The sequence below is a fragment of the Crassostrea angulata genome, chromosome 7, assembly GCF_025612915.1.
Source record: "Crassostrea angulata isolate pt1a10 chromosome 7, ASM2561291v2, whole genome shotgun sequence".
Classification (NCBI taxonomy): domain Eukaryota; kingdom Metazoa; phylum Mollusca; class Bivalvia; order Ostreida; family Ostreidae; genus Magallana; species Magallana angulata.
Genome location: NC_069117.1, coordinates 45,169,878 through 45,196,465, shown reverse-complemented (window position 1 = coordinate 45,196,465; position 26,588 = coordinate 45,169,878). Strand labels below are relative to the sequence as shown.

The following is a 26,588-nucleotide window of genomic DNA, read 5'->3' as shown; positions in this document are numbered from 1 at the left end:
TCTGTAATGGGTGCGCTACATCATCCGGCACTAGTACATATGCGATCATATTTAGAAAAGTTTTGAAAAGTTGGGCATTTTCATAATGGTTTACATATAAACCCTTTACACGGTATTTTTGTAACAGAATTTCGGATTCTTGGAAACAAAACAAAAAAAAATTTCTTTTGTGTTTCATGTGGGTATGAAGGTAGCTAGCATTCCAGAAAAATAGCATAACCCGCATAAGCGGGTCATGTAATTTTCTTTGTATTTTTCGTATGAAACGAAGTAAAACTCATCTATCATAATTACTTTAGTTAATTAACTAAACAATACATTTGAAATCGGTTTTAAAGTAAAACGAATGCGTGTACTCGTACTTGAACGTCGTTTTACTCGATGGCTTGACAGTTCAAAACTGTATATGAACTATAATCAATTTTTAAAAAAAAAGAAATAGAGTAGAAAAAACATTGTGGATGTTATTATAAATCTGTGTTTTTAGCCATACTGCTTAATTTTATGTATTTTTTTCTTTAATTTTCCACATGTTTACTCAGTGTAGTAAACACCAGATGCTGAAGGGGAGTACAATGTACTTTATTTCGATAAAAAATCGATTAGTTTTTTTCATGTAAGAACAAAATTATGAAACGCAGTACGAAATTATTTAAATTATCAATTTTAAAAGCATTTATTTAAGATAATAACAGTATTTCTATTGTAAATGGGAAAAATTGCCTTTAACTAGGCATTAAACGTTTTCAAAAAAATTCATATGTCCCAGAGAAAGGGGGGGTTCCGACCCCCGGAACCCCCCCTCTGGATCCGCCAATGGGGCGCTCACAGAGCGGAGCTCTAATAAAAATTGGTAGAAAAAATGTTCAGATTGTAAAAGTTCTAACATATATGTGACTTACAGGTCATATCTATAAGTATATACATATACTTGACCTTCATATAATGCTTATTGAAATATCAAAAACAAAGACAGAGTGTAATAAAATGATTTAATATGTAAAATTATAAATGTCAAATGGTTTAACAATTGCAGAACATTACAAATTACTGATTTGTAATATTAAATGCGGTGCAGTTTCAAAGTAATAAAACGGTTTAAAAGACATTGGATTTACATTTTAGTCATAAGACCTCCGTCTTTATTTTTATATCTGTATCACAGGTGCCACAGTTTGTTTGCGCTTCATCTGACGATTTTTTTCTGCTTTTGCCTACTTTCACTTTCAGTTTCCCTTTGCTCTTTTTCTTCCTTCCTTTACTTGAATCAACCTCTGCATAGCAAGACGAGTTTTCTATTTTGTCAAAGTCCTCGTCAACTGGTTCGAACTTGATGAATGGCAAAGCAGTGTCTTCTTTGGGTAGAACAACAGAAGGTTTGTAGTTGTGGGACAGAGTTTTATGTGAATCCATGTCGGACACCGAGGTGAATTCCTCCCCACATTCTGAACACATGAGCACACTTTCTTCCATCACAACACTTTTCTCGGGCTCTTCGTTGTACCGTGACTTTCGCACATAGAACACAGAATTCTGATTTAAGTTCACGTCTTTTTGCACTGGGGGACTGTCACTTGTTCTTTGATTGCCATTCAGCCTGGCTTGAACTAACTTTCCATGGTCTATGATGTAAACTGTGGGTGGTGGATTTTCTTCGATTTCCTCCTCAATTCTAAAATAGATGTTCATGTAGTTTTACATAAAAAGGAAAAATGTTAAATTGTTGAACATACTCTGCAAATGTTCATTATAATAAATACTCCTGAAGATTACTATCATCTTTAAGATAAAAATAACTTACCTTTGATCTTTTGGTATAATGGCTTGCCTTGACTGAATAGCTGCCACTATTTAAAAAATAAACTTGTTAGAACAAGCATCAATATCATCAATGAAGTAGTTCAATTTTACATACAAACCCTTGGAATGTATTTAATATTCAGTATAATGAACTGAATAGGCCAAAAAATTCATTAACAAATTCAATTCATAAAAAGAACTCAAAAACTATAATTTATTCTAAAATTGATAGGATCTATTATTGTTGAAAAATTGTATATAAAAAAAAAAATAGCTATGAATAATGTTTCAATAATCATTATTTTTAAACTGCCTTTGTTTAGTAACTTCTCAGAAAATGTTTGGACAATGCCTGATAAAAATTTGAATAGTAAATTCCTCTGCATATTACATGTAAATGAATACAGTGATACATTGTATTTTTATAAAAATAACCTTTTTCCTGAGGTATTAATTGAGCTAGGGTAGCCATCTCCTGTCGAGTTTTCAATGCCATCATTTGCATGGACAGAGCATAATGGGAACCAGGCAACCTGTCTGATGGACCATCTATAAATAGAATAGTTTATAGTTGTAATGATGGACCGTCTATAAATAGAATAGTTTAAGTTTGTAATGATGGACCGTCTATAAATAGAATAGTTTAAAGTTGTAATGATGGACCGTCTATAAATAGATTAGTTTAAAGTTGTAATGATGGACCGTCTATAAATAAAATAGTTTATACAGAATAGTTTGTAGTTGTAATGATGGACTGTCTATAAATAGAATATTTTAAGGTTGTAATGATGGACTGTCTATAAATAGAATAGTTTAAACTTGTAATGATGGACCGTCTATAAATAGAATAGTTTAAAGTTGTAATGATGGACCGTCTACAAATAGAATAGTTTATAGTAGCTACAACAGTTTAAACATGGCTGCAATTAGAACTGGGAAGAATTCGTCTATAAATATAGTTTATAGTAGTTACAGTAGTTTAAACATGACAGCACTGAGAAATGGGAAGATTTAACCTCAACAAATTACTTTTCCAGGTGTATTAGAGTAAAGATAATTAACAAACTAATTAAGAACCACATTGACTGTACTTTAATAACTATCCAAAGACAACCAATTATAATTCACTCAATTTTATGATCTCTAGGAGATGTATATTTACAAAATATTGTCATAGATTTTGATATAAAAAAAAAAACATTTTCTTATTGTCATATCTAGTAGATGGAATACCTCTAGGCACCGGTAGATTTGCTTCAGCCATCATTGCTTTATCTCTTTCTGATTTCATGTTAAGCATCATAGTTTTCTCTGCATATTTGGACCTTCTTACTGTAATAACAAAAATTAACATTCATTTATCAAAAGAATTGTAAGGAAAACTTACCAGTAAACACTGATGAAATTTATTTCTAGAAAATTGTGTTTATAAACAAAAATTCCATGTAAAGTAAAACATAGTTATAGCAAACACATTTAAAATGAATTGACCCTTACGACGAAATGATTTTCCTTATCGTAACTTTATTTCATGTTGTAAATAGTATGGAAATAACTAATTACGCTTATAACGAAGCAAAATCGCCCATCCCTGGCACTTCGCTATAAGCATGTTTTACCGTAATCATTGCTAGTAAATTAGATATTTCATCTGTCTTTCAGTTCAAATTTATAAGAGATATAAATTGACTCATTTACAATCTATATTTCCACTGCCAGGACTTGAGCTTCTCTCTGGTGAATCCTTCACTTTTATATCTGTAAAAAATGTTTCATACCAAACATAAAAAATCTGATCTATTACAACTTATATTTGACCAATTAAACTTTTGCAGATATGTGGATTTCTCATTCATTCAATGATGAATTCTACATACTGTAGAAGCAGAAATATTTGTTAAGGATTTAATATTGTTTTTTTCATAGGCAGTATTTATACTGATTTATAAATCAACGAAATAAAATCCATTACGGAGTTTTAACCCAAGTATTAATGAATACAAAGAGATCAAGATATGATGAAATTAAATGTCAACAAAACCTTCTTTTGTTTAAAAACAACAAAACGTTGACCCAACGAAAATATGCACTTTTACAGTCTACCATTTGCATATTAAAAAATCACAATTATAAATGACCTAACAATGCTTTGCAAATTCTCACTCTACAGGACCAGTACATGCTGTACACCAATTGTATTTCAAAAAATTACACGAAAGGTCATACCCTAAAAAAATGATAAACCAGATATGCATATTCCTACTCCATTTGACTGTTACTAGTAGTTCTCTACATATACCAGTCGCATATTGAAACCAATTAATAACGTACGTGTTATATTCAGATAGCACACTCCCAGTCAATTTAACCCTTTGTTAGTTCTACACATACCAGCTGCAGTCGCAGTATTGTTAGACTTTGACATGAGGCGCTGTGACTGTCTGACGGGGGCAATGGGCGGGGCTGGGACACTGGCACGGTACGCTATATCGCTGCCACGGCTCTGTTTCGGTTTCTTTGAGGAATGCTTCTTCAATTCTTCTTCCAACATTTTCTTTTGATCATCCTTACAAAGTAAATATGAAACAGAGAAACAGTTTTTTTTTGTGATTCATTACCTTTGCAATTTTAAAAGAATAGATAAAAAGGATAATGCAAAGTACCTCTTTCTTTAATTTGTTCTGTTTACATTGAGCCTAGAGAAAAAAAACAAATGAAATAATTTATTAAGCATAAAATGCAGCAATATAATCATTTCACTGTATTGCTTAAAAAGAAAAAGTCATAATATTGATTTCTTACTGATCAAAATAAAAAAAAAATTCTATTGGAAAAAAAATTGAAATCATTAACAACCTTATATGCCTCTCTTGTATGTTCAGGTAAGTCTCTCCATATTTTTGCAATCATTGGAGCTCGTAAATTCCATTCTGGCAAATAAATCATAACAAAAATATAGTTCGACTTTGATATCTTGAACACTGATATCTCGAATACAATGGATATGTCGAAGTGATTTGACGTCCCAACCACTTATTTTTCAAAGTATTTTACCCTCAATATTTTGAATCCTTAAACATCTCAAAGTTTTTAAGGTTCGAGATAACAAAGTTTGACTGTATGATATAGTTAAAATACGCAGTGGTAAAATGAACAAAAACCTTCCTTTCATTTATCTCTATCACGTAGAACATGTGAGACTTCTGCAATATCAAGTTGACTGGGGTTTTCTATTCATTTCTTTTTTTGCAAAAAAAAATGTCTACATGTATGTAGGACCTAGACAGGGTAACCTCTGACACATGTAAATAAAAATATAACTTACGTGGGATTTTTTCCTTGAGATCAGGATGTTTTTTATTGCTATATAACACTGGTGCATACTCAGCCATGTCTCCCAATGCTTCGTCAGATTCCCACCTTTGTGGTATTAAATACGTCAGAGAGTTTTCTGTAATCACAAAATTAGTCATTAGCCAAAGTATTACTTTAGCATTTCAACACATTTATTGTAATCATAATAACAATTTCCTTATTATTAAAGGGCATCAATTTTCATGGATTTTGTAAAATTCAGAGGATGCAGGATATGTTAGTTAATACACAATGGTTCTATGAAAAAACCTGTAATCACATATCTTACTTCAATGAACTTCAAATTTCGTGGATTTCGACTCATCAACAAAATCCACAATTATATAAATGATGTTCAACTGATATTAATGAAAACATGATACATGAAGGGAATTAAGGTAAGGTTTGCGGTTACAGAGAGATAACTCACACATTTTCATTGTGACGTAACACCAACTACCCTTTATTTCAGTTATGACGTCAAAATTTATTTGACGCCATAATTGATTTCAGTTTTTTTTTATTTCGCGGGTTTTTTAGTTTCATTGAAAAAATAAGAGGACACAAGCATTTTATCAATTTCCACGAAAACGAAATCCGCATCATATGGTTTTGAAAAGTGTTTTAGAAACATCAGATTACACATATTCTAAGACACATTTTTCCTGAAATTGGTGGACTTGGAAAGGTTTCAAATAAGATGTTTTCGTTTACATAATAGTAGTCAAAAATTAAGACTTTTGTTGCATGTTATTCTTTTTTTAGATAGTTCATCAGAAATCAATAAAAGTGAATCATGATATTAATAGTGATATTATTTTCGAACATTTTAAGCATAAATAACCCCCATATTAGTCACACATAAAATGTACATATTTTCACGAAATTGTTTACATTTCATCAAAATGAAAATTGGAAATCATGAACTTTGACCTTTTGTAGTTATAAAACGGGATGGGCAAAATTCATTTGAATTTCATGAGAAAAAAGACTTTAGTATAGTGAACAAAATGGTATGTAACTTTGGTACAACCTCTAAAAAATGCAAGCCGCAAACCTTACCTTAAACAAATTATCTTCATAGTTTGAATGGCTATACCATTGAATTTTATTGTACATTGTAATACAAATATTGTTACGCTGACCTGTTGGCATGATGATCTTTTTGACTGGGACTCCTGGTCCAGGTTGGTATTCGAAAGTGTTCGGTGAAATTTCAACTACAAAACACAGAGAACATGTATTTTATGATAACGTTTAACAAATAGCAGGCTATTAATGTTTTCATTTTTAAAGGAGGCTGGGTGATCAACAAACTATTCATCAGATTTACCTTGCAATTTTAAATATGATGTTTTTTTTTTTACTATAAACTATTTTATACAGCATAGTCCCTCTTTGATTTTTAGACTGTAATAATCTCCTTGAGAAAAAGAGTTCTGTTTAATTATTTAAAGAAAATGTTTAAATTCAAAAGCTTAAATATTTGTAATTTTAATTTTTTAAACAATACATTGCCTGTTAAAAAAAAAAACTATTCTTATTAAAACTACTTGTACGTGAACAATATTTTGTTAATAATGACATTAAACTGACATTACCTTGTTCCTTAATACTCTCTGAGAGCACTGAGGTATCGCTCAGTAATTGCTTGTATTCTTTGGAATCCTTGCTCACCAGTTTTCCTTTACCAGCAAATACAAAGAATAACACATATCAATCATGCACATGTATATCAATTACAAGAATACAAATCTGGATTAGAAGCTTCTTTTTTTTCGTTTTAATCAAATTTGTATTATGCATAGAACAACAAAAGGTTGTGGGGTGATTTCAACCCCTCCTCCCACCCTCCCCACAGAAAATTCAAAGTTATTTAATTCACAAACAGCAGTAAAAAATTGCCAAAATTACCATTAGGAGTCAGACCCCTGCCCACTTACCCCTTGCAAACAAAATTTACCCTCAGACATTGCATCTGGTAGTGCCATCTATGTAAAATTGAACGGTACCTCATTCACATAAAATGTTCTATGTCTAACTGCTTATTTTTACTGAAAGTCTGAGCATATGATACCATGATTGTTTCATATGCTCAAACCTTGAGTAAAAATATACAGAACATTATTATCCTTATTGGGAACACTGTAAAGTATCATCCTTATTGGGAACACTGTATAGTATCATCCTTATTGGGAACACTGTATTGTATCATCCTTATTGGGAACATGTAAAGTATCATCCTTATTGGGAACACTGTATAGTATTATCCTTATTGGGAACACTGTATAGTATCATCCTTATTGGGAACATGTATAGCATCATCCTTATTGGGAACACTGTATAGCAGTGCAAGTTTGCAGTAATCATATACAAGTACCTGCGTATCTAGTACTTACTGAGTGACTGTAGCCCTTTGATTAGTTCCTCGTCCTCCTGAGTTTTGCGGTTCATGTCCCTCGTCTTCTCTTCGTACATGGATTTCCGTGGCACAGTCAGCCTTCTCTTTCCATTCAATTCAGCTATTTCTATAAAATAAATCGAAAACAATGCATTCATAGCAATTCAATATTTTTTATTTGGAAATGAAAAATCCGCTCTGTTCTAACAAAGATCATCTATTTCCATATATGGTTAATCAGTAAAACTGAATTTTGTACAAATACAGATTCTGAACAGCTTTTCGCTTACAAGGTAAAGTTTTTAAAGGGTTTCCAGCAATACGTAACATTTTTGGGAAATAGCCAACTCTCATCTACTGGCGATGAATTCTAACTTTTTAACAGCAATTTCCATCTAGAATTCTTAAATTCATTTATTGTTAAGGTTTTGAAAAAGAAGTCATATCAAAACAATTTGTTAATGACCTTACTGGCCCTATAGCTGAAGAAAATATCAAGATTTTTTTTCAATTTATGATGTTAAAGTATGTATATTACTTTATATTACATAAACTGTAAGCCAACTTTTATTTTAGAAGTTCACTTCTTCTACATCTGCAATGACACAGTGGACTGCAACAACAAATTCCCTTTAATTTATCAGATCTACCTTAAAAAATTTTATGAACAGAATTTTTCCTGTACAATGTTTCACCTAGCTATAGTATTGTAATGTTCGTACATGTACATGTATACCTTGCTCTAATTCTTCACTACTTTTGCTACTCAGTTCTTTCCACTTGTCTTCCTCAATAGGAACTTTATTTGATCCTCTTCTTCTCTCATTAAACTCAGATAATTCTGAAACCATTTGTTTTCATAAAATGACTTATAATATCACAAGAGAAATACATTCTATTTATGAAATGCAAGCCTATACATGTACATGTACAGTCGTTACTTTTGTATGATATACATGTCAGCTGAAAGGACAAAAGCTGTAATCACATTGGGATGTCCTGATACATGTATATAAACATAACCAATTTGCAGTCATTTTTTACCATTTTTGTTAAGAATGATAAAAGCACAGCCAATTTAGTCACTATTTCTTAACAGTTCGCGTTGATTTTGACACTAAAAGCATAGTTCTTACCTGTTAGTGATAGTCGCGCCTATTATTATCTCTTACCTGTTAACGTTAATAATGACGTTGAGAGAATTGCCGATTTGTCACAGTTTTCTGAAGCCCCGCTCTCAGGAGGAGATGAGGTACTGTCAATACTTTGATTGGAATGTTCTGAGGTATCAGCTGTAATTAAAATGCAAACTGAATATCTTTTTATCATAAGTACTTCACTGTAATTGCACTACGGCCAGTTCATCTACACATGAACATGCAACACGATACACATTTATTGCATGATGGTGAGGGAAATATGAAGATTTATTCCCCCAAGAAAAATCATCTTTCCCGAGGGCTTAGCCCGAGGGAAATATAATTTTACTGGGGGAATCTTCATATTTCCCGAACATTCATGCAGTAAAAGTTTTATTATACCGAACAACAAATGATTATACAACAGACGTCAATTTTTAATAATTTTTTACTTGTCGAAATCAATAACGCCGTGATTTTGGGGTTTTTTTTCTAATTGTCTATCTTTGTTTTCATATATTGGAATCAAATATAGTAAAATTGATTTTCGTAGCATAAAGAGAATTTAAATGATTAAATATTTTGGATTTCATCATATTTGTCAACATAGTATGCTCATATTGGTTTTTTCATACCTTTGGGATGAAAAAACCCAAGATTTCCAAGGATGAGACATGATATTTATTCCCTAGGAGACACAACGTTTTGTTGCCCAGGCACGAGATTGTCTAGAACTTATCAGATGTTGCGTTATATAGAATAATCATATTGAGGTATAATAATAATTTTTGTAAATGTATTACATGGATCATCATAAAATTTGCAAAATCTTCTCTTTGTGTAATTTATATAAAATATCTTAACTAGATATTTCTACATAGCTTTTATACTTTGTCTGATATATACAAACATCTCAGCTGAATGTTGAAAATGAAAATTGTTTTTAGACCTCCAATGTTAGTTTAATGTCAATATAGGTGTGTGTTGGATGGGGAGGGGGTGGAGTGTGTGTGTATATGTTTGGGGGGGTTGGGCTGGTGTTACACATGGTTGCAACTTGTTTGATATTGTTTAATCAAAGTTCAAATAAATTACCTGGGCGTTTAAACATGGTTTTCAGACTGTCTATGAACTCCTCATCCTCCTCTGTCTTTCTCTTCATTAACTCTGTTTTCTCTTCATATCGAGATCTCTTTCTTCCAACAAGTCTTTTAACTTCTCTTTTGTTTTCTACTTAAAAGATAATCATGTTTTAAGATGGTTTTAATATTATGTCTTTCATTTGTTTTCTGTTTAAACCAGGTAACTTTAAGCATACATTAATGAATTTAAGCTTGTGTCAGTTTGAATACATTTACATCTCTAAATCAACAAAACAAATTATCCGCAAGAAAATATATTAATCACTATTGAAACCATAGAATTTTTTTTAGAAAATATAATAGTTGTAGCACCTAAAAATTATCAAATATGCCTTAAACTACATGGTAATTATTCAAAAACAAGTCGTTTTAGCTAACCTTTTGTCTCTGGCTTTTCTGCTGAAGACTGCAAAATGGATATGTATGTTTCTTTTGACTGTCCTGATATTAAAATTAAAGGAATGGAAATTAATAGACATAAATGTTTACTTTTTTTTTTATACATGTAAGTTGCGTTTACATATCATCAATAGATTAGTCAATTGACTGTGGTGCAAAGAAAAAATTCTAGATATAAGTCTGTATTTGATCAATGAAAGTCCAAATCCATGCAACCGAAAGTCAAATGCTTAATATCATCTATGGATCAATCATTTACACAAGGACAAACAAAAAACTATTGATATCATTCTTAAATGTCATGAATTATGACTATGGCCTAATAGGGTATAACAGATCAAGTTCAAAATGAAAACTGTGCACCAGTAAAAAATCAGCCATTTTTTTTAACATATACAGCAATCCTTGTTTAGTACAATACGTATACGGATATAGCAAAAACTGGGATACAGCAAAGTTTTGTTGAGTCCCATGCAAGATTTTTAATAAATCCAAGCAATTTTTTACCTCTATTAACAAACTTGATTATATCGAATTTATAGAGCAAACCAATTTTGAGTCCTGCAAAGTTGAAAAATAATGAAAATGACACCTTTAACGGTGAATTGTTCATTGATTTGAAAACTTAGCAAACCAACTGATGCAATTGTTTGAAACATATATCCTTCGATTTTCCATCCCATCGTTAAGGTTTTCAGAGAAGGTATTTCATTTTATGCCTTAAAAAAAGGTAGTAATGTGGAAGGAAAAAAATGTATGTAGTGAATTTGCTACACCTGTTGTTACGAATTTGTTATACGAATACAAGGAATTATGGATATAACAAGTAAATCCACTTGTCCCTAGGACTTCACTCTAACTGAGTTTTACTGTATGTAGTTATATCATTTGGACTTATATTTCCCAAATGAATTAACAAGTGATATTAAGCATTACATGTAGTTTTGTTTTACAAACATATCACATTTATTGCAAATGATTCTGTAATGATTAAATTGATCAGTAAAATCTTACCACCAGATTTGCTTGAGTACAATTCTTCAATTTGTTTCAGGTCTTCTTGAGTTTTCTGCATCATGTTCTTAGCCTCTTCTTCATACCATGACCTTCTTTTCCACATTCCCTTATCTTCATCTGAAAAAAGGTTCATTAAAAAAGAAATAAAGTTGTGAAAAAAATCCTATTCTCCTCTCTATTTATTTATCTCTCTCTCTCTCTCTCCTTCCTCTCTCCTCTCTCTATTGCAGATGCAAAATGCCTTGGTCACACAGAAAGCCATTGCTTACCTAGAAACCAGGTTTTTCTGGTTTTTTCTTTTGCTTCACTGCTACGATTGCCGGTTCTTCCACGAATAGATTTTGAAGCATCTCCTATAAAGGTACATGTAATTATAGAAAAATCTTCTCAACAAATCATGTACTGTAATTTACATGTAAGGAAATATTTTAAGACTAGAAATAAGACTGATAACATATATATAAAAAAAATAATCTTTGTAAATCATGAATAAAACATTGAATAGAACATGTCATAACAATAAGAAAATTGCACAAGTAATAAATAAAACAACAGAAAAATTACAAATATCAAAATATGAATGATGGAACTTAAAAATACAAAAAAGAAAATTATTTCAATCATAAGAAATCCACATATACATGCCTGAATATAAAAGAGCATCATTACTGTGAAAATAAAAAATAGTGTTTATAATGAAGACTTCAAACTTAAAAGACATAACATATGCTGTACAATCTAACATTGGGCATTGTATACAAATAAAAACACCTCTATCAGTACTTTTAATAGGTTTTAATCACATCATATATCAAAATCTAAAATACCTTCAAACTCTTGTAAACTCATCAGATTTCCGACTGGAACATTCTGAAAAGCATCCGAATTTTCTTCAAGGCTTCGTCTGTTTCAAATATAAATTAAAAGATGATAAATGTTGAATATTCTTTTATGTGCATAGATCGGATCATATGTTGAATATTCTTCTATGTGCATATATCGGATATCAAAGCATGTTCTTGTTGATATAGTTCTCTGTGTACATACCGCTTCCTCTTGCTAGTACTCTGAACATGGTTGGAATATGCTGAACTTTCATCCTCTAGGGATTCAGATTCAGTTTTTATCACAAAATCCTCTCCAGGTGCAACTTCTGTTGTTCCATCTAGTGCAATCAAATTTCATATAAAAATCTTTTTTTTTAACCTGATAAAAACTGCAGTGCAGGTAAGAATAGACAAGACTATATACTGGTAATCACCTGATGAATATTAGTTGTTTGAAAAATTGGTTTGATTTTTAAAAAACAACAAATATATTTGGTATGGGTGTGATAATATAAGAACCACTAAATATGTACTAAATGTATGTTTGAATATCTACTGCATCATTGTTCTATTAAATACAATTTACCATCATACAACTGCCTGATTGCATTCATTATTCCATAAAAGCAATAACTCCAATTTTTTAAATTGTTAAGAGTTAAAGTAAAAGTGAAATGCAAACATACAGGTAAAAAATTTAAAGTGCAGTAAAGAAGCTCAAAAACTTCTGGTCCACTGTATTTTACATACAGAATCACTACAGTTCTCCACAACTGCAAAATTTAACTTTTTAATGTGTCCTAGTTATATCAATTTGAGGGTTTTTTTATGGAACTACATGTATATATTCTTTCACTCCCATTGCTTTGTTAGTGAATTTTGTATCAATATGTTTGAAAAGAAAACATCAATTAAAGTACATACTGCTGCCCCCTTCCATATAATTGGAGTCTGAACCCAAACCATTATCAGTGTCCTCCATCTTGATAGCTGTGCCATCAAAACTATTGGTATCCTCAGAATTCCAAATCGTTGAAAACTCTTCGGGTTCAGTTTTCACTAAATAAAGTTTATGTACAGTAGAAAATAATGCAAAATGATAAGTGACAAAGACATTGATGACACCTTCTATCGATAAAGATGTGTAGATTTAAAATTGAACATATTAATATTTACCTTGGCTGACCATTGCGCTTTCTTCATTCTCTTCACATGTTTCTTCTATCTGTCTAGCATCCAAACGTCTAACACGCAACTTCCTTTTGCGTCTAAATTGAAAAATCAGTATAAAGAATTCTATATTTAATAAAACAAATGCACCCAAAGAGTTAAAATTTACATGTATATCTATCTATAAAAATTTTTGTATAAAAAGTTTTAATATCAAATATCATAATTCTTTTTTTTAAAAAAAAACCACTTGTGTTGCCAATACCTGTTCACTTCTTTGTGCACAGGCGGTTCTTTTGGTTGTGAAGAGTCTGAAACATCATTGTCACCGGTTAAGCCAGAGGCATTGCTGGAAAATGCAGCTATTGATTCTGAATTATTTGAAGTGGGGTCCTCTTCTGAAAAATTCACAGATACAATGTATATACATAAAAAAAAGAACAAAATCAAAAATTAGCAATATAAAATGTTGCAATTTAAAAAATTTATATTGTATGATTTTCTGTCATGGTCAGGTACTGAAATAGAAAGAGCAGATCTCTATATCCTATGGCGCATATCCCTATGAAATACATGATTGTACATGTAGCATAAAAATAATAAATGCTGGTAATGCAAGTATCTCATACAATCTGAGCAAACAAAGCTCAGATTACTGATTATTTCTACATGCTTCATGCAACTATACATCATAAAACTACCTTTCAGCAAATGCTTAATTGCTCATAGTCCATAAATAAATAAGCTATTCACACTAGTTCTAAAAACGCATACTTCTTCTAATGAGTAAAACATCCTTTCAATTTCAGTTTACTGAAAGCCCTTAGCCTTCTTTATGCATACAAAGATTTCAAATAAATCCCTTTTAATCACTGTGGTGTAGTGCTGCTCATTAGCATAGTAAAACTTTTTCGAAAATGTTGAGAACCATAAAAATGTATTTCAAGAATGTCATGCTTCTAATAGATAAATGACACATTATACTGCTAATAGCAAATTCTCAGTGGAGTTCTTAAAAGTCAGACAACACTAACACTAACCCTACAATCTGATGTCGCAATCACTTTCAAAGAGAGGGAAAGAACTCTGTATTAACAGCTTAACAAATAACCAGAATCCAAGGAAGTCTGCACTGAAATCCTCTCAAAATCTAGCAAATTCAAACAAAAGAGAGCAGTTAAATTTAAAGCAATTCATTATCATTATTATTGATTATTCAGAGTTTTAAAGGAAAAATTATTAATCGTAACTTACATTTAAATAAATGGTTACATTTGATAGAATTTGCTGGATTTTGAGATGATTCTCGTTATTTCCTTGCATTCCAGTTAACTGCGACACTCATTTAATTATAAGCTGTACGTGTTCATCCCAACTGTCACACCTTACAACATATCATTTTTAAGACGTGGTACACATATCTTACCTCGTTCATATTTGATATCCAATACAGCCTCTGGATTGACCGTGACTGTATAGTCCTCCTCATTATTGACTAATGTATCATTCGATGAATAGTTATAACTCCTCTCATATTCTGCATCTTCAATCTCCGTTTTTATAAATACTGAACTGGCCTCCATTTTGATTTGGTATTGACCATCTATTTACAGTTAACATTGTAAAAACAGAACATGAAAATAATGAACAATCAAATTACTTACATAAATTTCACATCATGGGCGTTGAATATTTATTTCCTACACTATCTTTATTTCGAAGCCATAACATGGAATTCCACGCTTTCAACACATACAAAAAGGTGCATGGTTAAAAAGAAAACATTACCTCTTTTTCCTTCACTTTGATGGCTTTCAGTGGATGAACTTTTAATAATTAGAGTATAAAGTTCTCATAAAGCACAATGCATACACGAAACAATGTTTTTTTTCAGATTAAGCTATTATTTTCTTTTTTGTTGGAAAAGATAAAACAAAACAAAAATCTTGCTCAACACCGGAAGACGACAACTGACTATAAAGTATGGAATTTTTGTTTTCGATATTGTAATGATATTTCTAAATTCAAATATGGTACAGACATTTTGGTAGAAATCATTTATAAAAACATTATTGTGATATAATATAATATTAGGTAGTGTTGAAAAGTATTTTTAATGTTAAACACGCGTTTATCCGGAATAATGATACAACGGTTTTGGTCTACACTTTATTGTGATTTTATCCTGAAACAAAAATAAATTTACTGTTCTTTTTGGTATATTCTGTAAACAACTAACATTTGAAATAGAAAATAATAGAAATTATCAATACTATTAATTTTTATCCCTTTAAAGTTTCCTTCTGAAGGTATATTTAAGAAGGTTTTGAAAAGTTATTATTTGGAGAGTAAAGGCGCGCCAAAATTTAACTAAATATTCGGCAAGTATTGAAGTAAGTATCCTCGTCTATAATCTAGAATATTCATGTGTTGTGTCATTGATGCAATATAATTTATATTGAATTTACATTAAGTCCGTTGCATTATATAACCTTAACTTATTTGTAACGTCTGCTGGGATCACGATAGTCCGAAATGTCTTACTTTTTCTTGGCTTTTTTAACAATTACCTGCCAGAAATACCTAAATATGGTAAGACGATAAAAGATATAAAGATCGAACCATATACTTAAATCAAAATTACTATCACCTACTATCGATGTTGATTTGGCATACTGGCATTTTCATGCAAGTAATGCATTACATTACAATTACAGAAGTGCATTACACCCAATTGCTACAAAAAATTTAGTGATTACAATACACTACAATTACCGAATACCACAATTACCCATTGACATTACTCTAGGTCTGCTGATAGTTCTTTTATATTACATGTATAATTACATACCATGATACCATATATCTCATAGTTATTTGGACATCAATTTATTTAAAACCGGTAAATAAAATCTCTTATGTGAGTTATGTCGGTGATTGATCATATTTAAACATTGAATTTTCATAATAATCTGCAATTTATACTGGCAAATGACCAATTCTCGCCAAGGACTTTTCTCGCCAGTGCATTGTTACATCATTTTATCAACACATAAAATTATATGCGGGAAATGGCATAACAATGCACTGGCGAGAAATGGTGCTTGGCGAGAATTGGTCATACACCAGAAAATAAACATTTTTTAAGCTTTACATACAATTTCTTTGATGACTATACTCGATAGTCAATCACAAATATACTAGGCCAGTGACTGTCCTTTTTACTTAGTGTTCAAATTTTGTATCTCTTTTGAGAAGTGGACAGGCATAGCCTACATCCACTATGCCTGTCCACTTCTCAAAAGAGAATACAAATTTTGGTATTTTTTAAAAGTTTCTAGAATAAATGGATTCTTGAGGAAAAATGGATCCTGAAAAGAAATTGGAGGAAGATGTTGTAGAACAGCCAAGCACCTGCTCAGAGTCGTCTCTGTCAACAGTAGCTGCTGATACTGAGAATGACATTGTACAGGGGGAGTTGTCTGAATATGAATGCCAATATCTTGGCTTCACACCAAAATCACTTATCAATGGAGGTAAAATTAAACAAACATGTTCATTTATATGATCAGGAACATATTAGTTGGAATGTACATGTATGTCATAGGTAACATGTAAGCATGGTACATGTATGGAGAAAAATCTTCCTTTGAACAAATAGATTTAGTCTCACGTTTTTAATGTGGTAATGTACATCATTACTTCTCTCAAATCATTACATTAGTATAATATTGAAAGCTCTGAAGAAGTTTTCCTTCCACAATCAAGCAATGGAAATAGAGTAACATTACATGTACTATGGTTATTAATAACATTAAAAATATATCATTATAATCAAGTATATGCCAGAGACTACATTCAAATTATTATCAATTTAATGTCATTTTTAGGGCACAATTTGGCTTATTTTTTTTGCTTGGTGCCAAAAAAAATAAATCTTAAAAAATGAATTTGTTTTCAACCAATTATTTACGGTATATTATATGATAAAGCATATTTAAAAGGAGAAAATCTGAATAAAGGAGACAGATGTATTCATGTATCATCTATCATGCCAAGGCTGAATCAATAAATTAAAACTCTTTAGTAATAAAACTCTATTTTCAGAAATTTTAGAATATATAATGTTGAGTCATCTGTTTCAGTATATAATGCTGTCATCACAAATCTTAGAGAGGGCCTTACGCACATGGAAGCATATATAAATGAAGGGGTAAGAGTGTAAATCGGTGTGTTTGAGCTTAAAAATGAAATGATATCTTTTACACAAAATGAAATGGTTTTGATATATTATTTGATGTTTACTGTACTTTTGTACCATCACATTATTTTTTTCATAGATTAAAAGTATTGCAGCCTTTTTTAAATAATAAAGGTCATATTGAATCCCAGTAACTAAGCTGCATTTAAAAATTGCATATTGAAAAATAGGATTTATATCATGTGGTATATTATTTTTATCAAATTTATTTTATTTTGTCTATTCGTATGCCCTTTCAGGTATAGGGAAGTAAATTGAAATACTTACAGCAGAGTTATTGCTCTTTGATATTTTTTTTTTTTGCCTGACTGTCCTGTCACATGTATTCAGCTTAATTCTAGGTACCGGTAGTTATTTTTTTTTAATGTCTTACCCATGGGCATTTGTAGAACTAGTTTATCCATGAGTCATTAACTATTTATTCTGGACAGTACCTTATGGGTTATCAATCCCATTTTACAGTTACCAGGCATAATTATAGTCCTGCTATGGTGATGTTTATAATGATCCATTTGTCCATCCATCTTTTCATTTGAAATCACTAGTCAATACTTCTTATACAGAGTGCCTTTTGATAAAGGGTTTGACCGTCAACCAAGTTTCTAGGCCAAACTTGAAGGACATAGCAGAACTGCGGTATAGATGGTCTACTTTTGGTCCAATTTGTTTCAAACTTCACCCACAGTGACCTTTTGGACTAATAATAACATTAAACAAAGATTTTAGGTCAAAGGTCAAGGTCATAGCAGCCTTGGGGAAAATCTTTGGACATATATTATCTCATTGGCCCTAAATGGCTCATACTTTACATAAAGAGTGCTTGTAGGTAAAGGATATCCAGTAACCTTGACCAAAGATTTGAGGTCAAACAGGAAAGTCGTTATAAATTTCTTTGAAATCCATTTTTGACCATGATTTCTTATCTTTTGTTCGATCTTGCCCAAACATACCTTAAAGGTTACCTTTAGGTATTGGTACTTGTGCTTGTTGATAAAATGTATCCAATGACCTTGAACCTAGTTTCTAAGTCAAAAGTTACATGTAAGGTCATAGCTGATCACTTTTTTTCTCCCTTTGGCTTTATCTGCCTTATTATGCACTATTGAGTCCTTCTTGGATAAAGGATTTTGGAACAATCTTGATCTTTTGAAAATTTGATGAACTAAATTCATAAGTCAGAGGTTAGGGTTAAGGCAAAGAAGTCCTTCTAAGGGATTTCATCTTATTATTAATTGTATTTTAAAATGGTCACCATTTCAATGTTGTATAGTTATTTTGTTGCTTTAAATATTGTATCTGAGCTGCATCTATTCAAATTACAGACTAACAATATAACTTTTAATTGGGACATTTTATTTTATAATAAAATATTCTTGTAATTTTATACATGATGATGATATTTTTCTCAACTTATCCAAGAGATGTATGTACTCTGTTTTTTGTTGTTATCCTTTTGATGCCATGATTATCATGATTACCAGCTTTTTAATCTGTATTTGCAGTATGGCACTACCATAACCCCTGAGAAAACTAAACAAGCTATGGAAACGATACAGTCTGTCCTTGTAGAAAAATTGGACAAAAAATTTGATCACGTAGAAGTAAGTAAACTTTTCTATTACATCATCCTACACATAGTCGGAAATTTTTGCTAGCTGTGTGGTTTTAAACTTGTCAGAAGCGAAAACTCAAGTGAGCTTTTCTGATCAAAATAAATCCAGTTGCTGTAGTTGTAATAGGCATCAACTTTTCACAATTTTTTTTTCTTCTCAGAAACACTGGAAACCTTGGTATCGAATATGCTTACTGGGCAAACTCCTTGATCTTTCTTGTTCTTAAGAAATATTTATTTTAAATCTACCAATGAGGGAACGAAACTGAATAAAGATTAAGATATGTAAACATGCAGTTGTTTATAGCTGCAAATGTATGCATCAGTGCGATTGGCAAGATATTCTTCACCAAACTTAGAAGTCAATTGGAATATGGCACCTGTAAATTAAAACACATGATGGGATTGGTTTTATTTGAGCTTAAATTTTCTCTTTTTTTCCCTCCATTTTCAGTCATACCTTTTGAAGAATGTATTCACCATTCCTGAGGATGTTATCCTCCCTGAGGACAGGGTACAGATGACACACCCCCTCAGTCCGGAGGAGGACCGCCAGCTGGACACAGAAATGGAACAGCTCCGTAAACACATCATAGCAGTAAGTATTCACTTGTTTTCACTTGTGGCCACATTTTGCTATGATTTATATATGGCATATTGCATTGCAGTAGTTTTGACGTTGGGTTTTATTTGTTTTTTGGTTAGTTTTGCATACAGGTAAATTTAGGTTTACAGACATAATACAGAAAGTAAACGATGCATTCGATGTTCTATGTGTAATGTGTATATTTCTTCATAAGATTTTGCTTTGTTGATTTGTCAGGTTCGGTATGGAAATGAATGTGTGAGGCAGCAGATCAGCGATATCGAGAATCTACAGAAACATGCAGATAACACTTTACTGTATCTTCAGCAGCTGGATAGTACTGCCACAGACGCTGGAGGTAAGGGCCCTGCAACATTATAGTTTCTACATGTTCTACTCTGCATTTTACAAAAGAACTTACAACTTTAATATGACCAAATTAATGAATGCTAATTAATCACCAACTAATCCATGATTTATTCTTATGGCTGGAAAACACAATTATGAAATTGAAATATTTGTAAACAAATGGTTTTGTGTCTGTTTTGATCTTTAAAGATCATTTTACGAGGCTGTTAATATTTATTGATTTGTCATAAGTTCTTTTGTAAAATGCAGCCCTGGTACTTTATATTACATGCAAATTAAATTGGACTTTTTTGCAGAAAATCCTTACTGAAATGATTTTTATTTTTCATAGTTTTAGGTATTAAAGATTCTCTCAGTTTTGTTCTGGACAAGACAAAAGATTTGATGAGTGCAGTAAATGGACTAGAAAATGAACCAAAAGGAAGCACTAACTCTACAACAGGATGAGACAATTAAAAAACATTGTGTTGTGGACTGATATTTCTTGTAATTGACTAAAATTACTTGCTTGTTGTGACAAATATTACTGCATTTGTTACTTTATGATTTTTAATTATTTAAACTTTATGCACTACTTTAATATGCAGTCTTCTTTTCTTGATATCTATCCAAAAAGTTATGCCCATAGAAATCAAATTTCAAAGTAATTTTATAGTTAAAATAAAAGTTATTATTTTCAAATCAAGTTTAGTGTGCTGGTAGAATAGTTAAGTTATATTTACTGGTCGTGGGTAAGGCCTTCCTGTTCTTTGACATTTGAATAGCACTGTGTATGTAACCAGAATCAACAAAAACACTGAACAGTTTGAATAAGATTACGTTCATGCTAAATCTGTTTTAAAATATTACAAATTTTCAATTGTGTAATTTACTCTCATTCGAAAATGTCAAACTACAGGTTTTATAACCTATGTATATGGATATCGCATATGCATAACATTTTGAGCACATATATCATTTTAATTAATTATTATTCAAAGAAACCTAACTGAGGATTCACTTCGACTTAATATTATGATTGTACAAATGTTGACGTATCATTTTTAATAACGGGCGTTTGTGAGAATCGCAGTGGGTTGTGGGACGGTACTTGTACCATTACATACTGATATTGATATAAGTATGAGCAATAAGACTTCCTTTTTCATAAATTCTTTTTTTTCTGCAGTTTTCATAACTAACAAAAAAGCACAGTTGGTTAAAGTAATATGAGCTGCAATATTTATGCTAAAAAAAATTTTTACGGAAATGTTTTTTTCTACTATAATGACAAAAAATATCATTGTTTTTTAATTTCTGTTTGCCATATTTTTGTGGAAAAAGTCGTTGAAAAGCCTTAATTTGAGCAAAATTGAAATATTGTCGTCCTGTACAAAAATTGATCTGCTATATATTCTTTAGAAGAGAGATCTTTCTTCTGACAAAAAATAATGTTTTTTCAAGTCTTATTTATCAATAAAGTTTAAGCTATATGCAGACGGTTCCTACTAGCAAGTTTTTGCAGCAAAATAAAATTCTAAATAATAAAGCTCATATTGCTTTAAAGTATTAGTTCTGTAATGTATGACATGAATGTATCTACAGTTGAACTTCGGTATCTTGAATACTGCTATCTCAGATACAATGAATATGTCGAAGTGATTTGTTAAGTCCCAACTACTTATATTTTAAGTATTTTACCCTTGATGTCTTGAATATTCGGATATCTCGAAGTTTATAACCAGTCCCACCTAGTTGGAGATAACGAGGTTTGACTGTACATAAATACTGTATTTATTTTGCCTGAGCGATCGCATGGAAAGAACATGCGAATAGGTAGCTGTTTACAACGTGTCAGGTTTGGTTTCATGAATACTTGTGGTAATCGTCCATCAGGTTTTCTGTTCAGCTTTCAGATCTAGTTTCCGTTCTGCGTTTTAACAAAACCCTTTTAAATTGCTACAAAACATCAATAGTTTAATTTTAATATGCTGTTTAAGTTTTCCCAATGAAATATATACGCAGGCTTGTTATATACCAATGTAATTTTCCAAAAACTTTCACCATGTCTTTGTTATGCGGACTTCCGAGTATGGTATAAAAAAAAAAAATTGGAATTTTGAAATTCAGTAACATCCTCCAAAAACAAAGATTGCCTTTAGACCTGTTTAAAAGTAAGACAATCCAAAACGACGAGCTTTTTTTTTATTCCAGAACTTGAAAAGTCTTTAATTCTATTTTTGAATCCATTTGACTCCTTTGAATCGTAGACTGTATTTTCTTTGGAAGAATCTACTCGAAAATTGCCTCCTCAGTCTGTTTAAAAAGAAGAGGCCCAGGGACCACATTGCTCAGCTGAGCAACAAAAGCCAGCAATAAATTGATGTAACGAAAAGAAAAATAATATGTAAATTTATATTGAAAATGATTTAACGTGGTTCATCATATAAGGTTAATGTTCCACGGTCACTGATAAAATATATTATGAAATTTAGAACGAAAAAAGTACACCAGGCAAGGATCTGTAAATTGTTTAAATGGGGAATTGTTTTGGACTTATTACCTTATAGTTTTACGTAGTTACGTTCCATGATTGTTTTTTTAACAAACCAAAGTGTTACATATCGCCACCATGACAGGAAAACCGATTTGAATTGAATAAAAACTAATGCGTAATGTTACTTTATGTGTAGTGCAAGGCAATTTTACTGTTTGAACTACAAGTTTTTTAAATTCACTTTTTTAAATTCACTTTTTTAAATTCACTATAAAAGAGCATGGTCACGATTTTGGTCAAAAATTATTTTACCGATTTAAATGTTTACATTGTTTCGGTCGGGAATTGTTAATAGGCAACCAACATTTGAGTGTCATTCGTTGTGTTATAAGCAAGGTACAGAGCTTATAATTTTTTGGAATGATAATGTAAAGAAAGCTTTTGTTTACATTTTGAATGTTGAAGTGAAAATTCCAGTTTTAGACCTAAAAAAATGTGTTAAACGCAAGGAACTGTTTATTGAGTTTATAATGAATAAAAGGATAGACAAATCAGCTTGAAAAAGATTTTTTACTTGTATAAATTGTATTGAACATATGTAAACAAAAACAGGTCACGAGCCTTGTTTACATGAAAAAGAATTGTGAGCCCTGTATCTTGCCTTTAACTCAACGACTGACTCTCAAATTCTATTTGATAATTAGAAATGCATTCTGAAAGCTTTCTAAATAATAAAAATAACAAAATAGAATTTGATCCAAATCGTGACCATGTCCCGTTAAATCGTGACCATGACCCGTTAAATCGTAACCAGGTCCCGTTAAGTCGTGACCATGTCCCGTTAAATCGTGACCAAGTCCTGTTAAATCTTGACCAGGTCCCGTTAAATCGTGACCATGACCCGTTAAATCGTAACCAGGTCCCGTTAAATCGTGACCAGGTCCTGTTAAATCGTGACCAGGTCCCGAGGACTGGATTGTCGTGGCCAATTTTAGAATATACTTACCCCCTTTAGACGAAAAGTTTTTTATAAAGATACAGATATATGTTAAAAATTTCAAGCCAAAATATTTGATTTGGAATTTTTTAGTTTCTGGACAAAAATATATTTATAAGTTTAAGGAAGATCTCATGGGTATTTTGTTGAGCACCCAGCCTTCTTGCCTTTGCCCGTCATGTAGTAATATAGAAGTATATAGAAGTATAGACATTTTTTTCTACTACGTACTCGCATGAACACGCCACCCCCTTCTTAACCCCCAATCGGGATTTTGAAGATTGACAAAATGTCCTTTTTTTATTTTTGGGAAAGTCTGTCCAATCCCCCTTTCAAAACATGCTATATACGTATACAATATAAATATGGTTCTCAATGTATACAAGTTTTGCGGCTTGGTAAACTTGAAATGACGGAGAACCCTCTTATTCATACACAAACTGAAAGAATCATAGGTGGCTGATTCATGTAGTATACGTAATATGAACTGTAATAACAGGAAAAAGTCCAATTGTGCTTATTATTATTATTATTGCAAAATGACTTGATTTGTTTTGTTGTACTAAAAATAAGAGAGAGAGACGTGAGTAAGTTTCTTTATATATATATATATATATATATATATATATATATATATATATATATATATATATATATATATATATATATATATATATATATATATATATATATATATATATAGAAAAATGTTTTCAGTAGACGATAACACAATAATCCATTTCTTTCAAATTTGAAAGAAATGGATTATTGTGTTATCGTCTACTGAAAACATTTTTCTATATCGTTACCTATACCAAGGACTTATTCGTTTTTATATATATATATATATATATATATATATATATATATATATATATATATATATATATATATATATATATATATATATATATATATATTTATAAATCAAGGGATTTTTAAAAAAAAAAGCATTGATAAAGAAGTTTCATTTATAATTTCCATTCCTATAGTATTTACATGCAATGGTTATAGTTAATTCATTTATAATTTTCCAAGTTCAAGTTCTTTATTCCAAGAGACAAATATCTCATAGGCTATACATGTGAACATATACATATTAAAAACAGTAAGACATACAAAGTGTGCATAATAAATTTTGATTATTCACATCAAGAGTTCGATGCTTGTTTGCATAATATAAATATTTACCTAAATTACACAGTTATTTAGTATTAGAGGTAGATAGTAACTGTATTACTAAATAGACACTTGATTTTCGGGAGTAGTATTTTTTAATATACTTTTCTCTTATTAATGATAATTAAAGAAATTGATTAGAAAAATACAATAAAACTATTGTTAAAGTGGTTTGGGCATGAACAGATTATTGGAAACCAATTATCATTGTACTAATATCATTACACATAAAATTCTGTTTAAAAAAAGAATTATTTAATAAATCTGGTAATATCAAGATCTTATATAACAGATCAATGATTAAGAAGAATGTTCTAGTGCCGTATTCAATTATATAATAACATGTGTACAAGTTTTGAAATAGTTCTTTTAATTTGTAAGTAGGAACGCACAGGGAAATTCCCTAAATAAACAAGTAATCTTGATCAATTAATCTACTATGTAATATTACCAAAGCTATAAAGATTTATATCTGTAATACCTGATTCATAGATTAAAATATACTAGTTATGTTTGTTCCGTCTATAAGGCGAAGTAATGGTAATTGTTTTTTCTCTATGTTTTAGTCATAGTATTAATCTTATTGTTTTTTTGTTGCATAGGATAACGGCAACTTTAAAGTGAAATTTCAGCCCCACGTTAAATACATGTACTAGCAAATGTAAAGTACTAACAAGACTTTTGAAATACTAGTAGTCTTGAATTAAATACAGTAAAATGCAACATAGTTTCTTATAATTAAAAATTGACTTTTGCTTTATTATTATCTATAAATCGAGCAAGGTTATTGTTTTGCTTAATAAATCCAATGAAATGTGTTCTAACTTGAAACTATTTTCAGTGACAGTTACACTGTTTTATAATGGTATATGTACCTCAATTATTTAGCATAATTAATTGAACAGTGTGTGTATGGTGAATACTCTATACGAAACGATTACTCAGTTCATGGGGCTAAATTTTACAAAGATATACTCAATAAACATTCTTAGTTTCGGTTTGAAGGATGCACGTCCAGATTGTAAATAGCTACTACAAAGCATTCCAAATATATACTCGAGACTGTCGAATTTACAGCATTCTTTATAGTACAACACATACATGTAATTACATATTTAATCAAATCTTTTAGAATAAATGCATGTGAAATAAGAATCAAGAGCTTTCATGCTTGTCTAAACATGCAAAATAAATGTATATCCGATGTATTATTGATATGCACGTACAGCCGGCGTCAATATATTACTCATGGATAAAAATAAACTGAATTATGATAGTTATCATATTATTCCACTGAGATAGCACTACAATAAAATTCATTATGCATGCAGGGATACACTTGCGCGGTATTTAAGCTCTATGTAATATATATAGTCACTCGTTTTAAAGATTTTTGAAATTATTTATTGACTTAATTTCAATTGACTATTATATAGAAATACCGAATCAAATTCAACTTCAATTCTACCTTTGATTTGGCACACTTAATTGCAAGGTACAAAGTTAACAAGCATGAGCTTGACTGAACGTGTCACAAAAATGGTTCAGATTTTGACAATTTTTGAAAAATGGTCTACACGAAACCTACTTTAAACAACGTCATGATAAATAACATATTATGAGTTCTAGGTTGCTTTGGGTTTGAACGGTGTGCCACATCGTCGCAAACCACGACCAATATGTACGATCCTCTCCCATGCATCTGGACATAGCTATGCGGACTCTGGACCGTGGCTTGAAACAGTGGCTGCGCCCAAGTTATGAATCATATTTATTTGACTATTTTTCATTTGAACATTCTTTGTTCATCAAATAAAAGCATCAGAACGTTTTTTTCTCGCAACAGAATTTTCTTTACA

General features: G+C 30.9%; 2 protein-coding genes across 7 annotated transcripts; one reads left to right on the top strand and one right to left on the bottom strand.

Moving 5' to 3' along the window:
- Nucleotides 1-978: 978 nt before the first annotated feature.
- LOC128192140 (uncharacterized) lies at nt 979-15,208 on the bottom strand. 5 transcript variants are annotated; one of them, XM_052864616.1, is made up of 25 exons: nt 15,038-15,208; nt 14,676-14,852; nt 13,515-13,647; nt 13,256-13,347; nt 13,004-13,138; nt 12,300-12,417; nt 12,080-12,156; nt 11,522-11,605; nt 11,250-11,369; nt 10,215-10,277; nt 9,790-9,927; nt 8,728-8,847; nt 8,292-8,396; nt 7,554-7,682; nt 6,756-6,845; nt 6,300-6,374; nt 5,126-5,251; nt 4,657-4,730; nt 4,464-4,496; nt 4,192-4,366; nt 3,499-3,558; nt 3,034-3,132; nt 2,236-2,349; nt 1,802-1,847; nt 979-1,672 (listed from the first exon to the last, which is right to left on the bottom strand). In XM_052864616.1, exons 2-25 carry the CDS (start codon nt 14,830-14,832, stop codon nt 1,126-1,128), a joined length of 2,910 nt encoding a protein of 969 aa, XP_052720576.1. In that variant the 5' UTR covers nt 14,833-14,852; nt 15,038-15,208; the 3' UTR covers nt 979-1,125. The 5 variants fall into 5 exon arrangements, with proteins under 5 accessions (XP_052720576.1, XP_052720578.1, XP_052720577.1 ...); XM_052864618.1 differs by having other exon boundaries at nt 6,756-6,839; XM_052864617.1 differs by having other exon boundaries at nt 9,790-9,924.
- A 237-nt stretch (nt 15,209-15,445) lies between these two features.
- Nucleotides 15,446-20,758, top strand: LOC128157234 (protein MIS12 homolog). 2 transcript variants are annotated; one of them, XM_052819693.1, is made up of 7 exons: nt 15,446-15,642; nt 16,584-16,785; nt 17,395-17,462; nt 19,013-19,111; nt 19,577-19,720; nt 19,946-20,066; nt 20,409-20,758. In XM_052819693.1, the coding sequence occupies exons 2-7, from the start codon at nt 16,614-16,616 to the stop codon at nt 20,522-20,524; spliced, it is 720 nt and encodes a 239-aa protein (XP_052675653.1). In that variant the 5' UTR covers nt 15,446-15,642; nt 16,584-16,613; the 3' UTR covers nt 20,525-20,758. The 2 variants fall into 2 exon arrangements, with proteins under 2 accessions (XP_052675653.1, XP_052675654.1); XM_052819694.1 differs by lacking the exon at nt 15,446-15,642 and adding an exon at nt 15,713-15,841.
- Nucleotides 20,759-26,588: the final 5,830 nt, after the last annotated feature.

What these genes read in the sequence shown, in the direction of transcription:
- LOC128192140 (XM_052864616.1), bottom strand. Translation starts at nt 14,832, where the DNA reads ATGGAGGCCAGTTCAGTATTTATAAAAACGGAGATTGAAGATGCAGAA. An exon ending in CAGAAAAACCTGGTTTCTAG is followed by an intron (nt 11,370 to 11,521) that starts GTAAGCAATGGC and finishes ACCTTTTTTCAG; the next exon opens with ATGAAGATAAGGGAATGTGG. An exon ending in TGGCAGTGGAAATATAGATT is followed by an intron (nt 3,133 to 3,498) that starts GTAAATGAGTCA and finishes TTGTTATTACAG; the next exon opens with TAAGAAGGTCCAAATATGCA.
- LOC128157234 (XM_052819693.1), top strand. Translation starts at nt 16,614, where the DNA reads ATGGATCCTGAAAAGAAATTGGAGGAAGATGTTGTAGAACAGCCAAGC. An exon ending in AAAATCACTTATCAATGGAG is followed by an intron (nt 16,786 to 17,394) that starts GTAAAATTAAAC and finishes CATCTGTTTCAG; the next exon opens with TATATAATGCTGTCATCACA. An exon ending in AAAAATTTGATCACGTAGAA is followed by an intron (nt 19,112 to 19,576) that starts GTAAGTAAACTT and finishes CTCCATTTTCAG; the next exon opens with TCATACCTTTTGAAGAATGT.